At 27.4% G+C, this 20,983-nt stretch overlaps 1 protein-coding gene across 1 annotated transcript in view; it reads left to right on the forward strand.

The window, feature by feature from the left end:
- The window catches only part of LOC111638144, a 36,858-nt gene that overhangs the window by 9,256 nt on the left and 6,619 nt on the right, over positions 1-20,983 (forward strand). Inside the window, exon 2 of the mRNA XM_023383788.1 lies at positions 13,936-14,157. Coding sequence (XP_023239556.1) covers positions 13,944-14,157 — 214 coding nt within the window. The 5' untranslated portion in view covers positions 13,936-13,943. The remainder of the gene's footprint in view (positions 1-13,935; positions 14,158-20,983) is intronic.

The following is a 20,983-nucleotide window of genomic DNA, read 5'->3' on the forward strand; positions in this document are numbered from 1 at the left end:
TTCATTCATTATGTTTTATTGTACCAAAAATAAGTACAAGACCAGGCCCCGCGTTTGGCATTACCTGATGACACAGTTAATGGGATACAAGAGAAAATTACAGTATTTCCCGAAACACAATGAAATCAAATACATAAAAATAGACAATACGATACAAAACAAACATGAGGTACGTGAGAAGAGACCAGAATGTACAGTATAACGCAATACTTTAGAATACTGCATTAGTTATAAACAAAGCTCATTATATACTGTACCAATTGACAGAAGCCTAATATGAAAGCTAGACTCGTTAACAAGATTAAAATACAAAATAGATCTGTATGTTCAGAAAAAACAGTATACATAGATTAGTCCTTACATATGACTTTCTGTAAATATTGGTTTTTAACTCTTATATAACTAGGGCATTCTTTGTCCATAGCGTTGTGATGAAATAGTTCACGTTTTTCTTTTACACAATTGGTGCAACGTGGTAAAGATACTGAATCTATACAGTCCTTAAACAAGTGATCACCTTGGCAATGACTGCAGACACGTTTTGGGGACGGGCATTCCTTTGCAAAATGTCCGAAAGCTAGACACTTGAAGCACTGTCTAACTGGAATGTATTCGAACACCGGACAACTACTCCACTTGATGTACATCTTTCCCTCCCTAAGTAATCGTTTTCTGATACTTGGAGTGACCTCAATGATCCATGAAAGATATTCACTGTTTTTTTGTTTTAATGCATATTTAACTCTAACATAATCTGGAAATTCATCTTTTTCAACACGAAGCGCCAAATAATTTTGTTCACAAATGTGTTTTTCAAGATCATCTTTAGTGATAGACTTAGGAACCGAAACGATCTTAATAAGAGGTCGTTGTAGGTTTCCTCTACGAGCCTTGAGTCCCGAGACTTTCTCCAATAAACATTCCAAAACTTCAGCATCTGAATCATCGCAAACATCAATTGCGACTCCCCCCTGGTTAATTTTTCTTATCTTTTTTATCCCTACGCCAGCTGCTGTTGGGTCCACACTTTTGGTCAAAGTTGCTCTTGTTTGTTCAGAGGTAAAGTTCTCGTTTTCACTATAAACCAGTATTGTACAGGTAGGTAAAGGTGGTGATGGTTTTGGCTTTGGTTGAATTGTTGTCAAGCCTCTGGTTAGTATTGCACTATATGACAGAACAGATGGAACAGGAGTTTCATTTTTACTCTGTATAATATTGTTTTTAATCAATTCACTGATTTCTTGCTTGGTATTATGGACAGCCTCTTGAATGTTTTTATTACAAATCTCCAGGGCTTCTTTGATATCGTCTGTAGTCGCTAAATTCCTTATTTTATTGTTTGGAATCTCTGTTATGTCGGATGTATGTAAGCTAATAGATGTTCTCGTTAATATTAGAGAGGTTGAGGCGCACGTTTTAAACGTGTAAACGTGTACGTGTGACGTTCGGCGCCGCTTTCCCGTAAGCCTAAAAGTTTGACGATGGTGTTTGGAATGTCGAGCGTGATTCCACCGACTATCCAAACACCATTGTCAAACTTTTAGGCTTACGAGAAAGTGGCGCCGAACGTCACATGTACACGTTTACACGTTTAAAACGTGCGCCTCAACCTATCTATTATCTCGTCTTTTGATTCGTTCACGGTTACAAGAAATCACCACACAGAGTCTCTCGAGTCTTCGTAGATATAACAAACACAGAAATAAATAACACAAAATAAATTGTAGCTATGCGTCGATTCCGCGCGACACGTCCGAACATGTAAGCTGAACAATAGTGTGGGGGGAGTGAGTAATCAAGAGTTACGTGGCGCTCAAACAAAAGACGAATCTACGAGATTTGAAAATCGCGTAACTCTGAGTTCGCGTAAGTCGGGGTAGCGTAAATCGAGGTATTACTGTATATAGTTTTTTAATTTGAACTACTTTTGAAATCTTAAAAGCTCCAGTTCCACTTATATTCCAAATGACATATGAAAAATTATTCTTTTGATGCAGATATATATAAATAAAAATTTGAATTGAAAATAGCATTAAAACGTATTTTCCATTGCTGAGTGCATTAATTTCTTGGTTACTCAATTTTTCAAAATGTTTTGTAAATGTACATATTTGAATGAACAAAAATTATGAAAAAATTTAAATTTAATTTATACAGTTAGCAACTAAATCCAAAATCAGTTTCTGTATTAAAAAAAGTATATAAAAGGTTCCGATTGTTTAATTAAGAATGTTTCATATATCTTTTTTACCAAGGAAATAGACATCAACTCTGCAGCTCTTTAGGGAGGCCTCCTGTTAGTCTGGATTGAGAATCTCAGAAATTTTTCACAAGCAGTCTGTTTCGATACGTTGGGTCTCCTTCATTATTCGTCTGTCCCATCGTGGGCATGGCCGAACCTATGATGGTCCCCCCAGAAAAATGGCTCTCATGTGCCCACAGGGCAGAAAGAGCTAAACAAATAATTCGAACATTTAAATTGAAAACATTTATATCCTATTTGATTAAATTAACTGTAAGAATATAAATAATTAGCATGAAAAATTTCAATAAATTTTCTTTTATGGATTGGAAGTATTATATAAATTTTTAAATCTTCTGCCTTTCGGACATTAAGGTTTTCGTCAGTCTGAGTTTGACCAGCAGACTGGTGAAAAGGGGATCTAACATAACCGGGCCTTGAAATTTCCTGAAGATCTAATCTAGATTTGAAACGTGGTCCCTCGAAAGTAGGATGACGTCTTTTTCGCTTTAGTCATCGGATCGCCATTATATAAGTTATTGGTTTGATGGAATAATGCAAGCCAATTCAATACATGGACGATCTGCCAAGGAGAGAATGCCTCCCGTGAGGACTTTCTATTGGAAACTGACTCCTATTCGGGTGTTACTAACCTGACGAAAACACAGAAAATTCCACATGGCCAGCCCATTGGCGAGGCGCGAACCAGCGACCAATTACTATACCAGTGTTCAGTGGTTGTACCCACTCGGTCACTGGTGGGCGTCCGCCGTTAGAAAATCCGTTATTGTCCAGCATTAGTATCTGTAAATTTTATATGTCGAAATTGACTAAAAATTTTAACGAAGTTACGACTGTACGACAGCATCTATGATTTAGCGGCAGATTTGGGCTGTGTTTTTCGTCATTATAGAGAATTAGAATTCAATTATTTAATTATTGTATTTGAGAACCTATACTAATCGTTGTAGCTATCATGCTGACAAGAATATAAAATACACATATGAAATAAATAAATCCATAAATAAACCATAAATAGGTTTAACTTTGGGATAGGTACGTTTGGTATTTAACAAAATTACTTCTATCGGTTTGATTCGAATTCAAGTAATGTAATTTTAATAATAAGTTAATGAATACAGAATAATTACTGATTTGTTGATGAAATGTTAGATAGCCTATATGTTAATACATGAAATATGAAATTATCTAGGTTTATATATGTAATTATGTATTTCTTAAATTTAATTATATTGAGTTGCATATATATAAAATTTCAAAAAATTTATGAATTTTTTTTAAAAATCTAACTTTTTATATTTTATCTTCAAAACTTGAGATGAATAATCAGGTATTTATACACTTAGATCTCTATTAGTTGAATGCAACAATGCGTTAGGTGATTATTTCGTGATTTTAGAGTGAGAAACTTGAACAATTTTTTTTTTAATCACAAGTGATTTTAATAATGATATTTATATTCTGGAGATAAGTGATTTTAATAAGGAATCTATCTCCAGAATATAAATATTATTATTAAATTCTTAGTTAAATTATAAAAATAATTATAAAATTGAGTATACAGTATTTATATTTATCACTTCTTACCTTGGTCAGAATTAGTCAAATCTAGCACTTGTTCGTTTTGATAAAGAATTTAAAAAATAAATTAATTTTGTAGAAAGAATTATTATTGAAATTATAAGAAAATCAGTAGTTACATTACAAATAATAAGATTTAAGAAAAGAAGACACCAGTGGCGCGTTATAGCTTCGTAAGGCCCGTGAATTAGGGGCTTCCATGTACGATGTCGATTTCGGACATTTTTCTTCGAGTCAATTTTTTGGAGGAATATTTTCTTATTAAAGATTTGGTTTGAGCCCCTGTTGATGGAGGCCCCATGCAATTCCCTTTTTGCCCATAGGATAACGTTTCACTGGAAGGCACTCTTCAAAGATCAAATATTTTGTTAATTATTCAATCGCATTTAAACTCTTGATATTGTTTTATTTTTATGGAACATTAAACTTGACCTCATTAATTTATTTTTATTACATACNTATATATAATTATAGAAATATTTATTTTCTGAAATTATTTTTCCTCGATAGTAGAATGATTAATATTTATAAGCATTTTAATCAAATAAATAGATTACTAAGAAATATTGAAAATTTTCGATTCTGGAAATCGGAATTAACCACAACCTTTCAACTATGTTTATGTATTCTGAGAAATGAAATTGGCGAGACATTTCCAATTAGGTCACACGTCAATGACATTAAGTCAAAGTATGATTAAGTTCATTAAATTACGTTATCAATAACTTTGTTTAAAACGTGTTAATAAATTTAATTATTTTATTTATTTATAGTCAATCACATGGATATGTGCAACTGAATATAGATACAAAATAAAACAACATATATAATCAGACTTTAATATAATGCCCTCATAATTAGCCTTACTCTCTCAATTGATGCTCTCACGAATGTATCTTTTGTCATAAATATTAATTTAATAATCCTTCAGTATCTGTGAATTACAAAAATATACGATTTACGTTGTAAAGCACGTTATCACGAAATCGCGTGACTTTCAACCTCCCAACTTCAGACTTACATGTACTTTATAGCACACCTCATTACTATAATTCACAATGTTTTAGATACTTCAGTTTAACGCAACACTCGATTCTGCGCTATGATTTAGAAACTAACAAATGGTGGCATTAAATCGAAGTTTCATTCTATACTATTTTATTATTGTGTTAGTTTTTAACTTTTTTTTTTTTAAATTTCCTCATATAACAGTATTATTTAGACTTCTTTATCTGTTTTTTTCTTATCTTATTAGTTAAATTTGGGAATGATACACACAAACAAAACCAAATTCATATATCGCATTTGATTTTGGGTGTATTGCAAATCCTGATAATATTAGTTTAAAATAAAAAGAATAAAAAGATTTATTTAGTATAAACTTTATATCGTTTTTATTTATTCTAAACCTTCTTTAATATTGAAGTTATGATTTTGATTAGAAAAATTTCTAATTTTATAAGTTAATAAAAATGATGGAAATATAAAACTTTTCAGTACCCTTCTTTAAAAAATAAAGGTATTTTATATTTTAAACATTAATAAAATGTTCTTAAATATTTAACAGCTATTAATATAATTTTTTAATGTAAAGTTTCTAAGAATTTGTTAAATTTTATATTTGATTTTAGAAATGTTAATTCTTATGAAACATACCCTGAATACAATAACTTATTTAAAGTGTTTTATAACTTTTTCATGAAAAATTAAGGAATAAATAATATTTCTCTAGAAGCTTATAATATTAAATGAAGATTATAATTTATGTTAATTAGCTTTTAACTTATTCAATAGTTCTTTTACCATAAAATATTTCATTTTATTTAAAAAATCAATTCTTTTTATCTATGACATCTTTTCCATAACCAAAATTGGTATGAAATACGAAAACTGAAATTAAGCAAGCTATGCTTATTTCCTAAAATTTAATTTTAAAATTAAACAAAGTTAAATAACAAACTATAGAAGCAGAAACAATTACATATTGTATTTACAATTCTGTTGTTCTGATTTTACAAATATGTGATGCAAACTGATTGTAACAAAAATATTATTGTAATTAAAATTTGTTATAAAAAATATTATTCGACAATTGTGAAATTATTTTGCAATAAAACATACTAAATTTTGCAAAATGAATATATTTTAAATTTATTTCTGTATTCTATTTTAACATAATAATAATATAATGCGAACATATAAATAAAAAGTAATAATCTAATTTCAAGCTTAAAGGGAGAGAATAATATATATATTTTTTTTACTATAAATTTTCGATATAATCGAAGCATAGAATTGGTTCTTCCTTTTGGATCATTTATGGAATAACTAGAGCTAGAGGCAGTTGTACATTTTATAAAAAACAAGAGTAAATGTAATTTATTTTTTTCACTTCATAGCTCTTTAGTATTAGTGACATTCAAAATCATCATCGTAAAATCAAATTTTAAACTTATGCTTATAATAATCTTTTATAATAAAGTTTACTAACATTTGCAATAATACAACTTGTAACTTTAGTTAAATTTAGCTTACATTTTTCAGACTTTTTTTTCAAAGGAAAAATTGATTGCATTTTATTCTTATTTTAAGAACACCAGTATTGATAATTACTTGATACATTTCTGTAATTATGTAAATTTAAACGTTTGTAATTACATTACGATAAAGAGGTCATATTATGAAAACGATCATTAAAAAAACTTAAGGACACGTTTTTAATGATGATGTGAATATTAAAAGTTTTCTTGTTCAGGTCATTTAGTAGTACAGTATTATACAATTTATTAATATACATTGAAATTATAAAATAAAACTTTAAAAATTTTTAAAAATTATTTTTCTAAACTTTATTGAGTAATTATGATAAATTTTTATATATAGATTAGTAGAAAATATTCAAAACAAAATTTAAAATTTGCGATTTAATATAGTTTATAGCATCGAAAAATATAAAAAATATTAACACTTTTTTTTTATCTGAAAATTGATTTCAAAACAATTTAAATTAACAAGAATTAAAGTTTAATTATAAATATTAAAAGATGTTAGATGGCCTACATATCTTAAGTATCTCTTGACCCGTAAAAATCGATATCATCAAACACTACAGTATCTTTCTATCAGATACCAAACTTCAAAATTCGTATTAAAATAAATACATATTTATATGTATATATAGCAAGTGTTAATTGTTTTATTCGTTCTAAATAACTTCAAGTGAAAAACATATGTTTCGATTCAAATGTAAACAAATTTATGATGAATACGTTCTAATTTTTTTTAATTACTTAGTAATTAATTTTATTAAACAAAATATTTAAAAAGACATAAAAAGGGTGGACGAAGTGGTTAGGGAGTCTACCGCTCCGGTAGAGGTTCTAGGGGTCAAATCGTGGCGAGCAACCCCAAGAACTTTTCATGGGCGGTCTGTCTCTTCCCTCGCTACTCGGCCTCCACCGTTGTGGGCCTGGTCGAACTCACAATGGGTATCGGAGAGAGAAGTTTTCTTAGTGTCCATAAGGTAAAAAGTATTTAAAAAGTAATAATAAACGACATAAAGCATAATGATTTTTCATGATATATATGTACTGTACTAAATATACTGAACATCAATTTCAATAGCCTGAATATGTTATTAAATGAGCATATTTGATGATTTTAATAAGTGCTATGGTTCTTGGATAAGAAATCAGTTGTAAATGCTGCAATTATAATAAATATATGAAAATCACGCGTGTTTGAAAAGCAATAAGAATTTTGAGCTGAAATTGCAACTTCTTTTAGGATATTTATTTTATTCACATCAATTTTCTCAAAATATTCTTTAATGGTTAAACATTTTGAAAACTTCCTTGTTCAGATATTCTTGTTTCCTATTTTATATAAAAAAGAAAGAAAAAAAACAAATACATATCTGAATTATCTGAGTCACGATCCATGCGATTAAAATTAAATGGCGACGCCATCAACAAGAAATCAAAACCGTGGTAGAAATCGTGACAGTATCTTTCCCGAAATCAGAATAATGCTGTTGAGGAAGTTTATTCGAGTTGTGACTCAGACTTCGAATTTTCTGTTATCTTGTTAGTTGAAATGATTGACTGTGTATAAGGGAATCAAATTTCCAGTCAGCCTTTTTAATTTCATGTTATCATTACGATATTTATGTTTTATAAAGCTGTAGAAATAAAATTCTCATCAATTGAAAGTGCCTTTTAATTTTATTTTACTTAAATTATTTTTTAATAATTCTTTTTACGTGTCTAAATAAAAAATTCACTAAATATTCATAACGCTTGAGAAAGATATACGAAGATTACACATAAAAATGTGCAAATAAGAATAATATCGTTACTTTTTTTTTATTTAAGATTTATTAGCTTGTAACCAGTCTTCTATAGTTTTTCCCCCTTTCTTTTTTTAAATTGAGTTTTATTCCTAATCAGTATAAATTAAATAGAACAAATTTGCAAATCATTGTTTCAACATTTTCATTTTTATATCATAATTAAAATCTATATCAAGGCTTTTATCATATGCATCTCTACACATAACCCAGTCAATATTAATTGTGACCCGAAATCACAAAAGACAATCCGCTGATTTAAAAATGAGTTTGCAATCTTTATATTTATATAGATTTAATTATATTTTTAACTAGAATTCTACATAAAAATTTTAAAAGACTGTGCAATAATCATGTAAATTGTAGGACTTTGTTCGAAATAACGCTATAAAAAACATTGAAAAATTTAATAAAAAATTAAACAATTAAGAGAAATTTTTACAAGGATTATAAGTATATATATTTCTGAGTGGTATAAATAATAAGCAAGTTGTTATGCTGCAATTTTCAGATTGCAGACGTATACATTCCCACTGTCCGTCCGTTTGTTCTCCGTTAATGTAGCGAATGGAGTTAGATGAAAATCGAGACCAGATATGGAAATCTTTGCGGCCATAGTCCCCGATTAACCGTATACAAACTTCCGGGTCAGACCGGAAAGTCACGTGATTTTTTTTAAATTAAAATATGATTAAAACCTGCAGCTCGACATTGTGACGATGTCACAATAATATACATTCGATTTTTATATTTAATTGTAAATTTATAGTAAATTAAAACATACATTTGTTAACTTAATATGTGCAATATAATGTTTAATTCCTTTTCCCACGAATCCATTAAAAATTTGTATATCTCATTTTTTATGGTTGTACTGTACACTTGGATAAAAATAACCTGCAGTGCAACCATAATAAAATTTAAAGGATTTACCTGAGAGCAGAACAACTTCTATATGTGAGTAAATAAAAAAAAATAAGTTCTTTTTATTTCAAATCAATGAGTTTTCGTGTCATCTCTTCGCTTCTATGATTTTCAAAGTTTTACTTTCTTTATTTAAATATTTTTGAAAACCAAAATATTAAAATTTTATAATTTTCTACAGAAATTCTGTACAAAGTTTACTTAATACTGCTTTTCTGTGCAATTTTTATTTAAAAAGAATTAAATAATAAAGAGTATTTAATAAAATACTATACATAATTTTGGAAATGATACGTTTAAATATGCAAATAAATTATATTAACAGTGAAATTTACTAATTGAATTTAAGAAAAATATTTATTAGCTTTAAATTATTGTTGTATGAACGCTTATAAATAAATTAAAAATTTTAATATTTAATTATTTTAATTTTTTTTTTGAGATTTCCTATTAAACATTTCATTTGAAAGAGTCACTTTCACTATACTTTGAAAACCTGTTTCACCTGTTGCCGCGTGACGTCAAGTATAATACAGCATTCAGCTTTATATGCGCACGTGGCTTTCGGCCTCGACACTTTCACTTAATAGCGTTTGCAAAGGAACAAGGTAAGTGAATTGATACAGAATGCATGAAAGACAATAAGACGACCTTTAGGTTTTATTTGTAAATAAAACGTAAATATTTAAAAATCACGTGCTTATATTTAATTTTTGAATTTTTTTTGGGTTTAACTTACTTAATTGCAAGCTTTTTTTAATCGTTTCATTGATTTCTCATTGCCTGATCTAAATACGAAATAACGAAAATGTTTCAATTAAATAGTATCAATAAATCCCGTGAATCGTAATTTGTCTGTATAATTTATACATTTGAATGTAAAATAATAATTATAATTAAATTTAATTTCTTATAAAAGTTCCTTTTCATATAGATCTAATTGATACGGATTTAAAGCTTCAAAAGCTTAGAAAATTTTTATTTTAGATGATGATGAAATTCGTTATTTTTTTTTTATATTTTAAGATTTATTTTGCGTAATTTTTCAATCCAAATTCTAAATAACTAATTGCGAAGACTTAAAAATAATGATTTTTATGTAACTCTGTTATAAAATTTAATGAAAGTCATAATTATGAAATATTTAATATAGAATCAAATTACTTTTTTTCTGGTTTTGAGTATGTTTAGCAGAATTTTAAATCTGAGATTAAAAGTCAAATTTCTAAAGTTGAAAAAGAAAAATCGTAATAAAACCAAGAAATTTAATGCAATGTTCTTAGAATATTTATTTTTAAGTTGGGGAAAATTGAAAGCTATAAATACAGTAATTTAAATTATAATGGTTTTAAAAACTACTAATATCGGGAAACATGTTCAATCGATATTATTCTACTTTTGTATAAATAGAAATAGAATAACACGGATTCAAAACTAAATAATTTATATTATTTAGTTCTGAAAAATTCAATAACAAACATGACTTAAGGATTCTTTCACACTTTATTCAGTTATTAGAAATATTTTATTTTAAATATTGACATTTCAAAACAATAACTTTAAACATTTCTTAATAATTACTGTATATATGTTTTACATTGCATAAAATATTTTAAACAAGCGATTATTTTATACATGTTTTCCTAACAAAAAAAAAAAAGATTATTAATTACATGAATAAGTTTATTCAAATTGTTTGTGTTTTAATTGTAGTATGATCATATAGAATTAGATTAACAATACAAAATAGTCTATGGATCAAATATGAATTCTTATTTATGAACTGCTATGGTAATATCACAAATAAAAAAATATTTTTTTTTCCATTTTGTCTTAAATTTTGATGTAGATCTTCATAATAATATATTGCTTTATGTGTATAGAATTAAAATATTTGTTAAGTTATAGATAATTTAGATGGAACTACTTTATTAGTAAAAATTATTATGGTATAAGTGGGTTTGAAATAAGCTGTTTTAATCATTTTAAATGGAATTAAAATATTCTCAAAAACTTAACCTATTTTCTTGGATACCAATATATAATAATATTATTTTTATCTTATAAACCAAAGGTATGTCTGCATCAGATTTAGATTGTATTTATGGTACCGATTGTTTAAAAAAAGAATCATAAACTTCTATCTAATATATTTGATAAGATTCGCCATTAATATTTTCAGTGGATTTGCCTGTAGGGTATGGTTATTGAAGCATAGCTGTAAAGTAAGCATAGTTGTATCTTTTTATAACAAATTAACAGCATGTCAATCAATATATGTCGATATTTATCTATATTTATTTAAAATTTTAGTCAAGTGTTCCTCTTTGATATCAAGTTTTCAATTTTATATATGCTATGTATATATCAATATAAATTATAATATAACTTGAATATATTTATTTATCAGGATAATATAGATAGATATTTCATGATCTTAAAAATAATAAGAATTTAAAAAAAAAACAAAAAATATTGGTTTATTTTTTTTTGTTCATAAATAGTATAATTTTGTTGTATACTATGCAACAAATACAAGAAATATGCGTGTTCTTGTCTTAGTTTTCTTAATATTTTTATATATCAATTTCTCGATTTTTGTTTTTTAAAAATCTTTCGTACTGATCTAAGAAACTATATTTTCTTATATAGTTAAAATTTTTAATACATTAGAAAGTTTTAATTTGTTCACCTAAATAACTCGTTACAATGTACTAATCCACATAACGCATTCATTTCAAATCTCTTTGAAATTCATCCAGTCGTGCAACCTTAATCAATTTACGTAAATAATTTTCATTAGTGCCCTTCAATTCAACTACTAGTATCCCGGAAGGAGGAAAGAAAAGTCTTAACAGTTTCATAAACCATATCCAGGAAAAACAATATTCTTGGCAATCATTCAGTTTTATGTAACAACCAATGCCTATTGTTCGAAACTTTAATCATTTCTTTTTGTTTTCAGCAAACGTACAATTTGAAGCTTCTGAAATTTTATTAAACGTTTTAATTGATAGGATCAAATAAAAGATACTTTCTTTATATCATTATTATTTATTTTATTTTTATTTTTATTGATTTTTAAAATAAATTTCTTGTAAAAAATCTTTCTGTATTAAATGTAAGTATTGTTGTTCAATGCTTTACACTTTCCTTGTTTTGTATAAATTATATTTATACTGTATATAATCATTTAATAAATTCATGACTTCAATCAATGTGCAAATGTAAATATTCAAATCGTTTTGATTTGTATATGACAATAATGTCTAAAATTTTTAATTTTATTTCGAAAATAACATTCTATTCAATTTTTCTCCTGAAAATTTATAAATCTAATTTAATAAAGTATTTAATATTCTTTCATAATTACACCTGTCAATGGAAAATAATAAGCAACGATAACTTCGCTTGAATTTAAATTTTTCACGAAATGTATAATTTTGCCACCGTACATTATTAAATTTTAACTAATATTTCAAGATAAAATAATTTTCGACTGATTTTTTTAATGATATGACTACTATCTAAGTGGGTGATTTTACTTTATTATTGTACAAATATAAAAGTTATATTTTAAAATTTTCTTTCATTTCTGAGATTAATGGTTTAATATTTTACCATTAATCATTTAGAACTCTTATAAGCTAAATGATTATATCTTTCTCTTCCCTTTCTTTTTTTTTTTTATACATTATCATATTTCATTTTTCATCATATAATAAGTTATAATTAATTTTGGAACGCTTTCAAGGTTGAAAATTGAAGAAATATTCCAGCAAATAGGCTAAAAGTAATAACGAACATATTGAATGAATACTTTTATTCAACTTTAATAATTTTTCAGCCATGCGAGCCATTGCGAAATCTGAAAAAGAACGTTTTGAATCATTATTACATTTTGAATTTTTTCAATCATTCAGAAAACAAATTAAATACAGTAGTTGTTGCTGCATTGTTTTAGTTTAAAACAATCTGAATAAGCAATATAAGATTATAATTTTAATCCATAATGACCACAACAGTATTAAAATAGATTTCTTTTAAAGGCATCCTTAGGTAAAATTATATGAATCATCAGGCGTTACTTCTATTCCTCCCAAACTTCTATTATCTTTCCTTTTAGAGAGAGAGTCCTTGTTATAAAATGATAATCTATTTTTGTTCATAATGACAGTAATTGTTAATTCAACTGTAAATAAATGTATAGAAAAGTTGTATTCAACTAAATATAACTTACAAATTTATGAAGTTGGAGTAAGAAATTATATAAAATGCTAAAACTATATTTCATGTTAATAAAATAGACATGCCCACTCGCAGGATTTTTAAAAAGGTAGGGCTTTAAAAACTATATTATTTCATAACGTAGTTTAAGTTTTACAATATAAATAGAACTGAACTGATACAAAGTAGGTATAACTCTATTTTGGAGCAAGAACTTCTAAATTCCCGTGTGCACAGCTATGAAATAAGTCCGATTTAGAGGGTTAACTTTTGCGTTACATCAATATTTTGGAATTAGTTTTTAGGGTTTGACTTATGAAATAATTAAAATACTAGTTTGGTTTGAACACAAGAAAAATCAAACTTTTTATTCATTCAAATTATCAAATTTTGCAAGAAATTAAAACATAAAGTGGAAAATTTCTATATATCCCTTTGATTATAAATTATTTTTGATTAATTAATTATATATAAACATTAAAGAAGCGATTTATAAAATGTGTATTATATATTACTTCAATAAGTTTTAAATTTTAGAAATTTGTTTTAAAATTTATTTTCCAGATATAAAACATAAAATTTCTTTTTACAGAAACCGATATGAAGATTATAGCTACAATTTTTCTCCTCAAAATTATTCAAGCTATAGATCCCGAATCTATCATGTATCCAGGCCAAGTAAATCTAGGATTGTTAGCTCCTCTGCAGGATTTTTTGGGCAGATCTAAAATGGAATTAGTGAGATCAACCATGGCTTGTGTCTGGTCGGTCAATGAGGTCAATAGCCGAAAAGAGGCCCGAGAACTGAACTTAGGTGAGTCAATGTCTGAGAGTTGAACGGCTTGTGATTACTTTCCTGGGGCTATTACATTTCTTTAAAACTTTGAGGCAAAGATCTCTAGAAAATATCAGTTTGTACATGAAAATAATCTTATCAAATCTGATCTATGGCTTTAAGCTTAAAACGTTCATAAAAATATAAAAAAATTTTTTAATTCCGCGATAATGAAAGCATACGGATACTTTTGGAATGAGCTGTTTCGCGATCATAAATGCGTATAAAAATTATTTTATGATTAAAGTTACTATATCTTTGCTCTTTTTAAACCTTTACCACGTTGAAAATAAATCCAAAGACACATCTTTTTTTTATAAGACTTATATTTATTTGGTTCCCAATGAATTTTGTTTGCACATAAATTTAAAAATTCTCTTTCAACGTTAATTGTATTGACATAATCATTGTATCTATTTTATAAATAATATAAATGATAGTTTTTTTTTTGTCTTTTTATTAAAAAAAATTTTTTTTTAAGTTTCTAATTATCCGGTAGCTTTATTTTATGTATGGAAAGTTTGATCAATAGTGGTAATAACAAACAAAATGAAATCTCTAGCTTTACATTACAGATTATATAAATTAATTCTTTTAAGTTTGGTAGGAAAAAAGTTTAAGATTTAATTTTGAAAATATAAATTTACGTCACGTGAATCAAATTTAAGTAAAATATACAAAGCATGTTTAAGTTTAAAATTTTTCTGATCGATAAAGATCTGCAAACTTGTTTATTAAGGAATATTGATTTATATAATAAGTTGTGAATTCAATGCAAATTTCTCAACTGAATTATGTTATCGTCCAGAAAATATAGATATGTACAAAGCATTTCAAAAATAAGTGCTTTAATTCAGAAAATCTTTCCTTGTAATTTATGCTTTTTTTTTATCAAGATGATGCTAAAAATTTTGATATGATATACCGGAAAAAAGTAATTAAAACTTCTCTAATAACGATGATAATTTAATCAGGGGTATTTAATGTTAATGTATCTTTCATTTGACTTTCCGAAAATTTCAGATCTTTACTTTGTTGAATAATTTTATATTTGCACATATCATATTTTGGATTGCATTGAATAAAAATAATTGCATATAATTTTCCTGTAAACATTTTAAAAATTCTTATTTTAACTATTGAAAAAAAATGCTATTCTCTCCAAGTGTGTGCGTGTGTGTACATATACATTCTTTTTCCTCTTAAGATTTGTCGAGAAATATGCATAAATTATATTTTTTTTAATATTATTACATACTTATAATAATTGTTAAATTCTTTTTGAAGACATAAAACTTTTTATATAAATCTTATGTACAAAAGTTTGTGTAAATAGCTGTACGGTAGTTGAACAGCAATTTATAAAATAAACGTAAGCTTTGTTTTGGACTAATTAGTTGCAGGAAACAACATTTAATTATACTTTAGTATGGTCATAATGAATGTAAAAACATTAAGTTTAAATGATTTTTTAAAAATTTTTCAAGAGCAAAATTTGAAGTGTTATTGATCTTATAATTTTTAGATGTGGGTTAATTATATATTAAAATTATACGATAAAATTATTACAAATGAAATTATACCTTTCAAAAAAAGGTTTGTGATTATTTTATTTTATATCTTATCCTTATAGCGCTATTCGTTTTATGCTAAACAATAGAGATCTGTGATCTTAAAAAATAATCGTTGCCACTAATATGATGGCTACAATTTATCTTATTGAAGATTTAAATGATCTCATTAAAGCCATTTTATATATTTTGTTATCAATTCATTTTAATAGTTAGATATATAACATAATATTTTTCAATTAAATTTTAAGAGAAAATATTATGTAATAATTTAAATGAGAGTCCATACAAGTTGGTGAAGATTTATCTTCTGTGACTTAATATCACGCGTGATTCAATGTAGAAATGAATGAGTACTAGCTAACATCGAACACAATAACAAGTTATTTAATACTACAAATTTATCCTTATGATCGATATAAGAGAGATTAAAACTTTTGATTAAGCCACTGAACATTTTTTTGGTTGTAAGTCATCTGATCGCATTCTTTCGGTTGATGAACTCTTACAGCATTATCTCACAAGTCATAATTATAATTAAACAAAATACAAAATCAATTATATTAATTAAAATTTTCATTACTCACAATATAATAGATATGAATTTTGAAATTTTATTCCTGTTTAATCTCGTAATTTTTTTCTTTTCTTTCTATTGGTAATTTGACTTATTCAAGCATAGATATTTTATAATTATTTCGTAGTGGTGGATATTAAATAGTTCACATTTTAAAAGTTAATAAATAAAAACATTTTCAACATGTATTTTTGTAATTTTATAGAAATTAATTAATAAAAATTTTATTCTTATTTAAGATAAATTTAGATGGTATCCATTAAGGACTGAAGTTTTATTACAGTTTTGAGTGTAGCCTAAATGCATTTCGACTGATAAATTGATATTCGTCAAATACAGATTAATTTTGTTGTTCGATTTATTTGTAACATTTTAATACATGGTTTTTTAATATAAACTGCATAGAATCGCCTTTTTTAAAATTATTTTCTAATACTCACTTTAACTTAAAATTAAACGAATATTACAAGAGTTACTTTCAAAATATTTAAGGATAAATAACATGAATATTTGCACCAAAATTTAATAGCATCACTCTAATTTGAAAAAAATTGTAGACATAATTGCTACTGTCATCCGTCCGGCTGTCTGTCATCCTATAATCTCGAGAAAAGACTTATATATATTAAATTCAAGAGCAGATATGGAAAGGGAGGGGACAGGAAGCCCCGATTAACTATACATGAATGTCCGATGAAAACCGAAAATCACGTTATTTCAATTCAAAACGTTTCCTGAAAGGAGTTATACAGATGACCGGCACGACTCTGTTGTTAATAAAAAAGAATGATGCACAGGGGCAAGACACTACTGTACTAATTTGAGGTAGAAAGCATATATTTTGAATTAAATAAATTAAAAATATGACTAAAAATTTCAGCCCTCCATTGTGACGATGTCACAATAAATAATTGCTCGTTATGTTAAGAAAAGTTTTTTGAATATATTCAAAATCAATATTTTAAAATTTTCTATTGAGTAGCGATACATTTCTAGATATAACGAAAAAGTAGAGAAACACTTTTTGATGTACTGTGCAGTACGCTACCGTAGGCATCAGATTCATTAAATATAAAAATTTGTAAAATCGTCAGAAGTGAAACTGTAAATCATCATCAAGACAAAGACATTCTTTGCTCTTTTATACCATTTTATTGCCAGAGATTATCAAACTCATACGCTTGCAGAAAGCCATTATACTTACTATAGTATGGGATTAACAAAGAAATGAGCAATTTCTTCGTTAATCCTGTACTATCTCTAGAAATCCTCGAAAGTAATAATACCCAGAAAAATGAACTAATGCTAGCAACTGATAGAAGAGATAAGATAATCACTTCAATATATACGTTTTTGTTATTAAAAAACTTCAATATAAAACTTTTATTTTGTTTCTGAATTTAATTGATAATAGAATTTTTCTTGCTTTATATCATTAATATAAACTAAAATTTTCAGTCGTTTATCAAATTCTGAAGATATTTTTAATAATGTTTTAAAATTAAAAAGTAATATATAATTACATAATTACGTACTAATTTGTGACGTATCTAAAATTTTATTTAGTAATACCTGCATTCACGGAGCACTTTATTTTTTACTTTTCCGGCTGTTATATATAACAGAAGAAAAGTACAGTATGTGTGCGTGTAGGGGAGCACGATTTTGTTCACCCTGTTTGACGCTTAATAACTCCTGTGCTTTTTGTCGAAAATTTCTGAAATTTTGCAGAAAGGTTTGTGTATCAGGGAGATTGATGCTACTAAATGTTGGTGTTTAAAGATCAAAGGGGTGGAGAGATAATGGTGATCGTGTGTATCTCCAGTAGGGTCGAACTTAATGACGAGTTTACTCGTTATTAAGTTCGACCCTACTGGTGCATTTACAGTTTTTTTTTTATAAAACTCAATAACTACCCTCAAAATTAAGCTTTTTGTCATTTTATAGTAGTTAAAAATGTAAACATTTTTACTAATAAAATATCATAACAGATGGCGTAACCAAATGTTGCCGAGAAAGTTAAGGAACTCGTTACTGGATTTTTTAATTTTACTCTCTCACCTTTGGACATCAAGTGGGCTTCTTAATTATTGTGAATCTGGCCGGGTATATTGAGGTACGAGGCCAGATATATCTGGGACAGACCACCCCCGAAAAATTCCTGGATTTTTATGTCCGCCCGGATTCGTTTTCGAATCCCATAAAGACGTAGACATCTGTACGAGTATATAAAATGCTCGTAGTATGTATATATATATATATATTTTTTAACTCTTTCCGCCCGTGGGCACTAAGAGGGCCTCTTTTTGCAAGCCCATTATGGGTTCGACCAGGCCCACAGTAGGGCTGCCGGGTGGTGAGAGGCAGGACCCGACATATCCGAACGGACCACCCCCGTAAAATTCCTGGGGATTTTTCGACCCGTTAAGATTCGAACCCGAGTCCCCCAGAGCGCTCGGCCATCCGGCCTCACCTATGCAATGAGTTATAAACTGCAATTTCTTGACTTATGATCCTTAATTTATACGTTAAATTCTGATTGGTTTCAGCGTGGTTTTAATAGTGTACGGCAACGCAACACATGGGAGATCTGCCAAGAAAGGGATGCCCCGGAAGGTCTTTTATGGGAAATTGGCCACTATTTAGGTGTTACTAACGTAAAGAAAATCCGAAAATCTCCACGTGACCAGCCCGTTGACGAGGCGTGAACCAATGACTAACTACCAGTGTTCAGTGGTTTTCCACTCGGCCACTGGTAGGCAGTAATTTTGATTAGTGATACTTTTAATCGTATAATTTAACGATTCAAAAATTAGTAAAGCTAGACCAAACAAAAATGTAAATGTATTTTTTAATTTAGTGCTTTAAAGATTTTAACGCAAGCTAAAGATATTTAAATAAATTGGTATATCCGTTTAAATATTTTCCTTAATTTTATATACAGAGTGATTGTAGTTAGTATCACTATTCAACGCGGTCTAGAGAGATATTTAGCAGTTCAAGTACAATCAAATTCGGTATAATAACATTTCAGGGCATGCCGAAGACATTTCCATAAAAATATTGGAACCCGACATTGCCACTATGGCACTTCTGTTATCAAAAGCAATGAACATTTAATTTGTACGAGACCTCATGCTATAGAGAGACCTAAGCAATACAGAGGATACTGCTCAATGTCCTCCTCGTTCTGAAGGTGTAAAATCTGAAGGCCGACTGTAATTGATCCTCTTTGTTAGTAAAACACTGCGTGCGGGAAGTGTATTTCAAAGTTGCCAAATTCAAAACGAACTACGCTTTTAAGTGAAATGAAACTGCGTTTTAGTTGCTTGCAGCACCAAAAGTGCCTTAATAGCAAATTTTGAAACTGTACAAATTTTTTATGGAAATATATTCTGCATATTTCGAAATTCGTTAAACTAAATTGTTATTTGGAGTGTTAAATATTTCTGGGCATCGTCGTACGGGTAATTTAATTACAATCATCTGGTATATTTCATATTTTTCGTTTTTGTCAAATTACATAAAACATCAAAGGAAACTTGTAAAAAACGTAATTAGAAACTAAATAAATTATCTAAATAATTTTTTAATAAGTATCGAAATCCTGCTGCAGGATGCATTGACTTTTACCCCAATGTAACAAAATCATACAAAATATGAATAACAAGATATAATGACTTGAGAGAACTTGAATAATGACATGTTATATAATATTTTAATTTACTAACAATGCATGTGAAACATCGCGTGTTCTCTCAATATACGTATGATGAAAAATAGTTGAATAATTTATATAACTTAAATAATAATCTCTAAAACATAACAATTCATAAAGGTCATTTTCAACTGACCTTAACGTATTGTTAGATTTAATATTAGATAATAAGTTAGATATTATCTCTAAGTAATAAATATCCAAAATGCATCAGTTCTCTTGCTTCTTGCAGAGCTGAGCAAACATAAATCTTAATCTCTGAGCAAACATAAACATTAATCTTAAATGAAAATTAGAGATTCCAGGTAAAATTTGCAAAATAAAAACAAAAAAGTTAGATGTATGTCATAACAATAAGGTTTATACAGTATATATATATTATAATCTGCTAAATTATTAGCCATAGAAACCTTGATTTTCCGGTGTTTTCATCTTGTAAAAAATTGAAACAGAATCATTGACAAATGTACTGTATTTTCAGTTAATTGAAAAAAAATATTATTATTTAAGTACCTTAAACCTGACTATATGACTGTACCATTTTGAAAATTTTTAAATCTATTTAATAAACAACTATTTAGTTGTAGAACGGGTTCAATACTGGTACTATATGGCCTTGGAATGACAAATTATATTTATTGTAATCTCGTTATATATTTCTGAATATATGAAGATTAATGTCAAATTATTAATTCTTTTTCTCTCATTAATCTCCCTTTGCTATTTATTCAGGTCGATTCACGGGGTTGAGGTGCTATTTACTTATTCAGAAATTAAATCATTTCCAACAATATCTGATTTCTCTTTGAACATCGAAATGAATCAATAAAACTACTTTAAACTAAATTTTGCAACTCTCGGATTTGTGCTGGCCATAACAGTGATTACGAGTAGAATGTTATTACACTAAAATAACTTTTCCTATCAGAATTAGTTAAA

This window comes from Centruroides sculpturatus, unplaced genomic scaffold (assembly GCF_000671375.1).
Source record: "Centruroides sculpturatus isolate CEXI.00-Female unplaced genomic scaffold, Cexi_2.0 scaffold1164, whole genome shotgun sequence".
NCBI lineage: Eukaryota > Metazoa > Arthropoda > Arachnida > Scorpiones > Buthidae > Centruroides > Centruroides sculpturatus.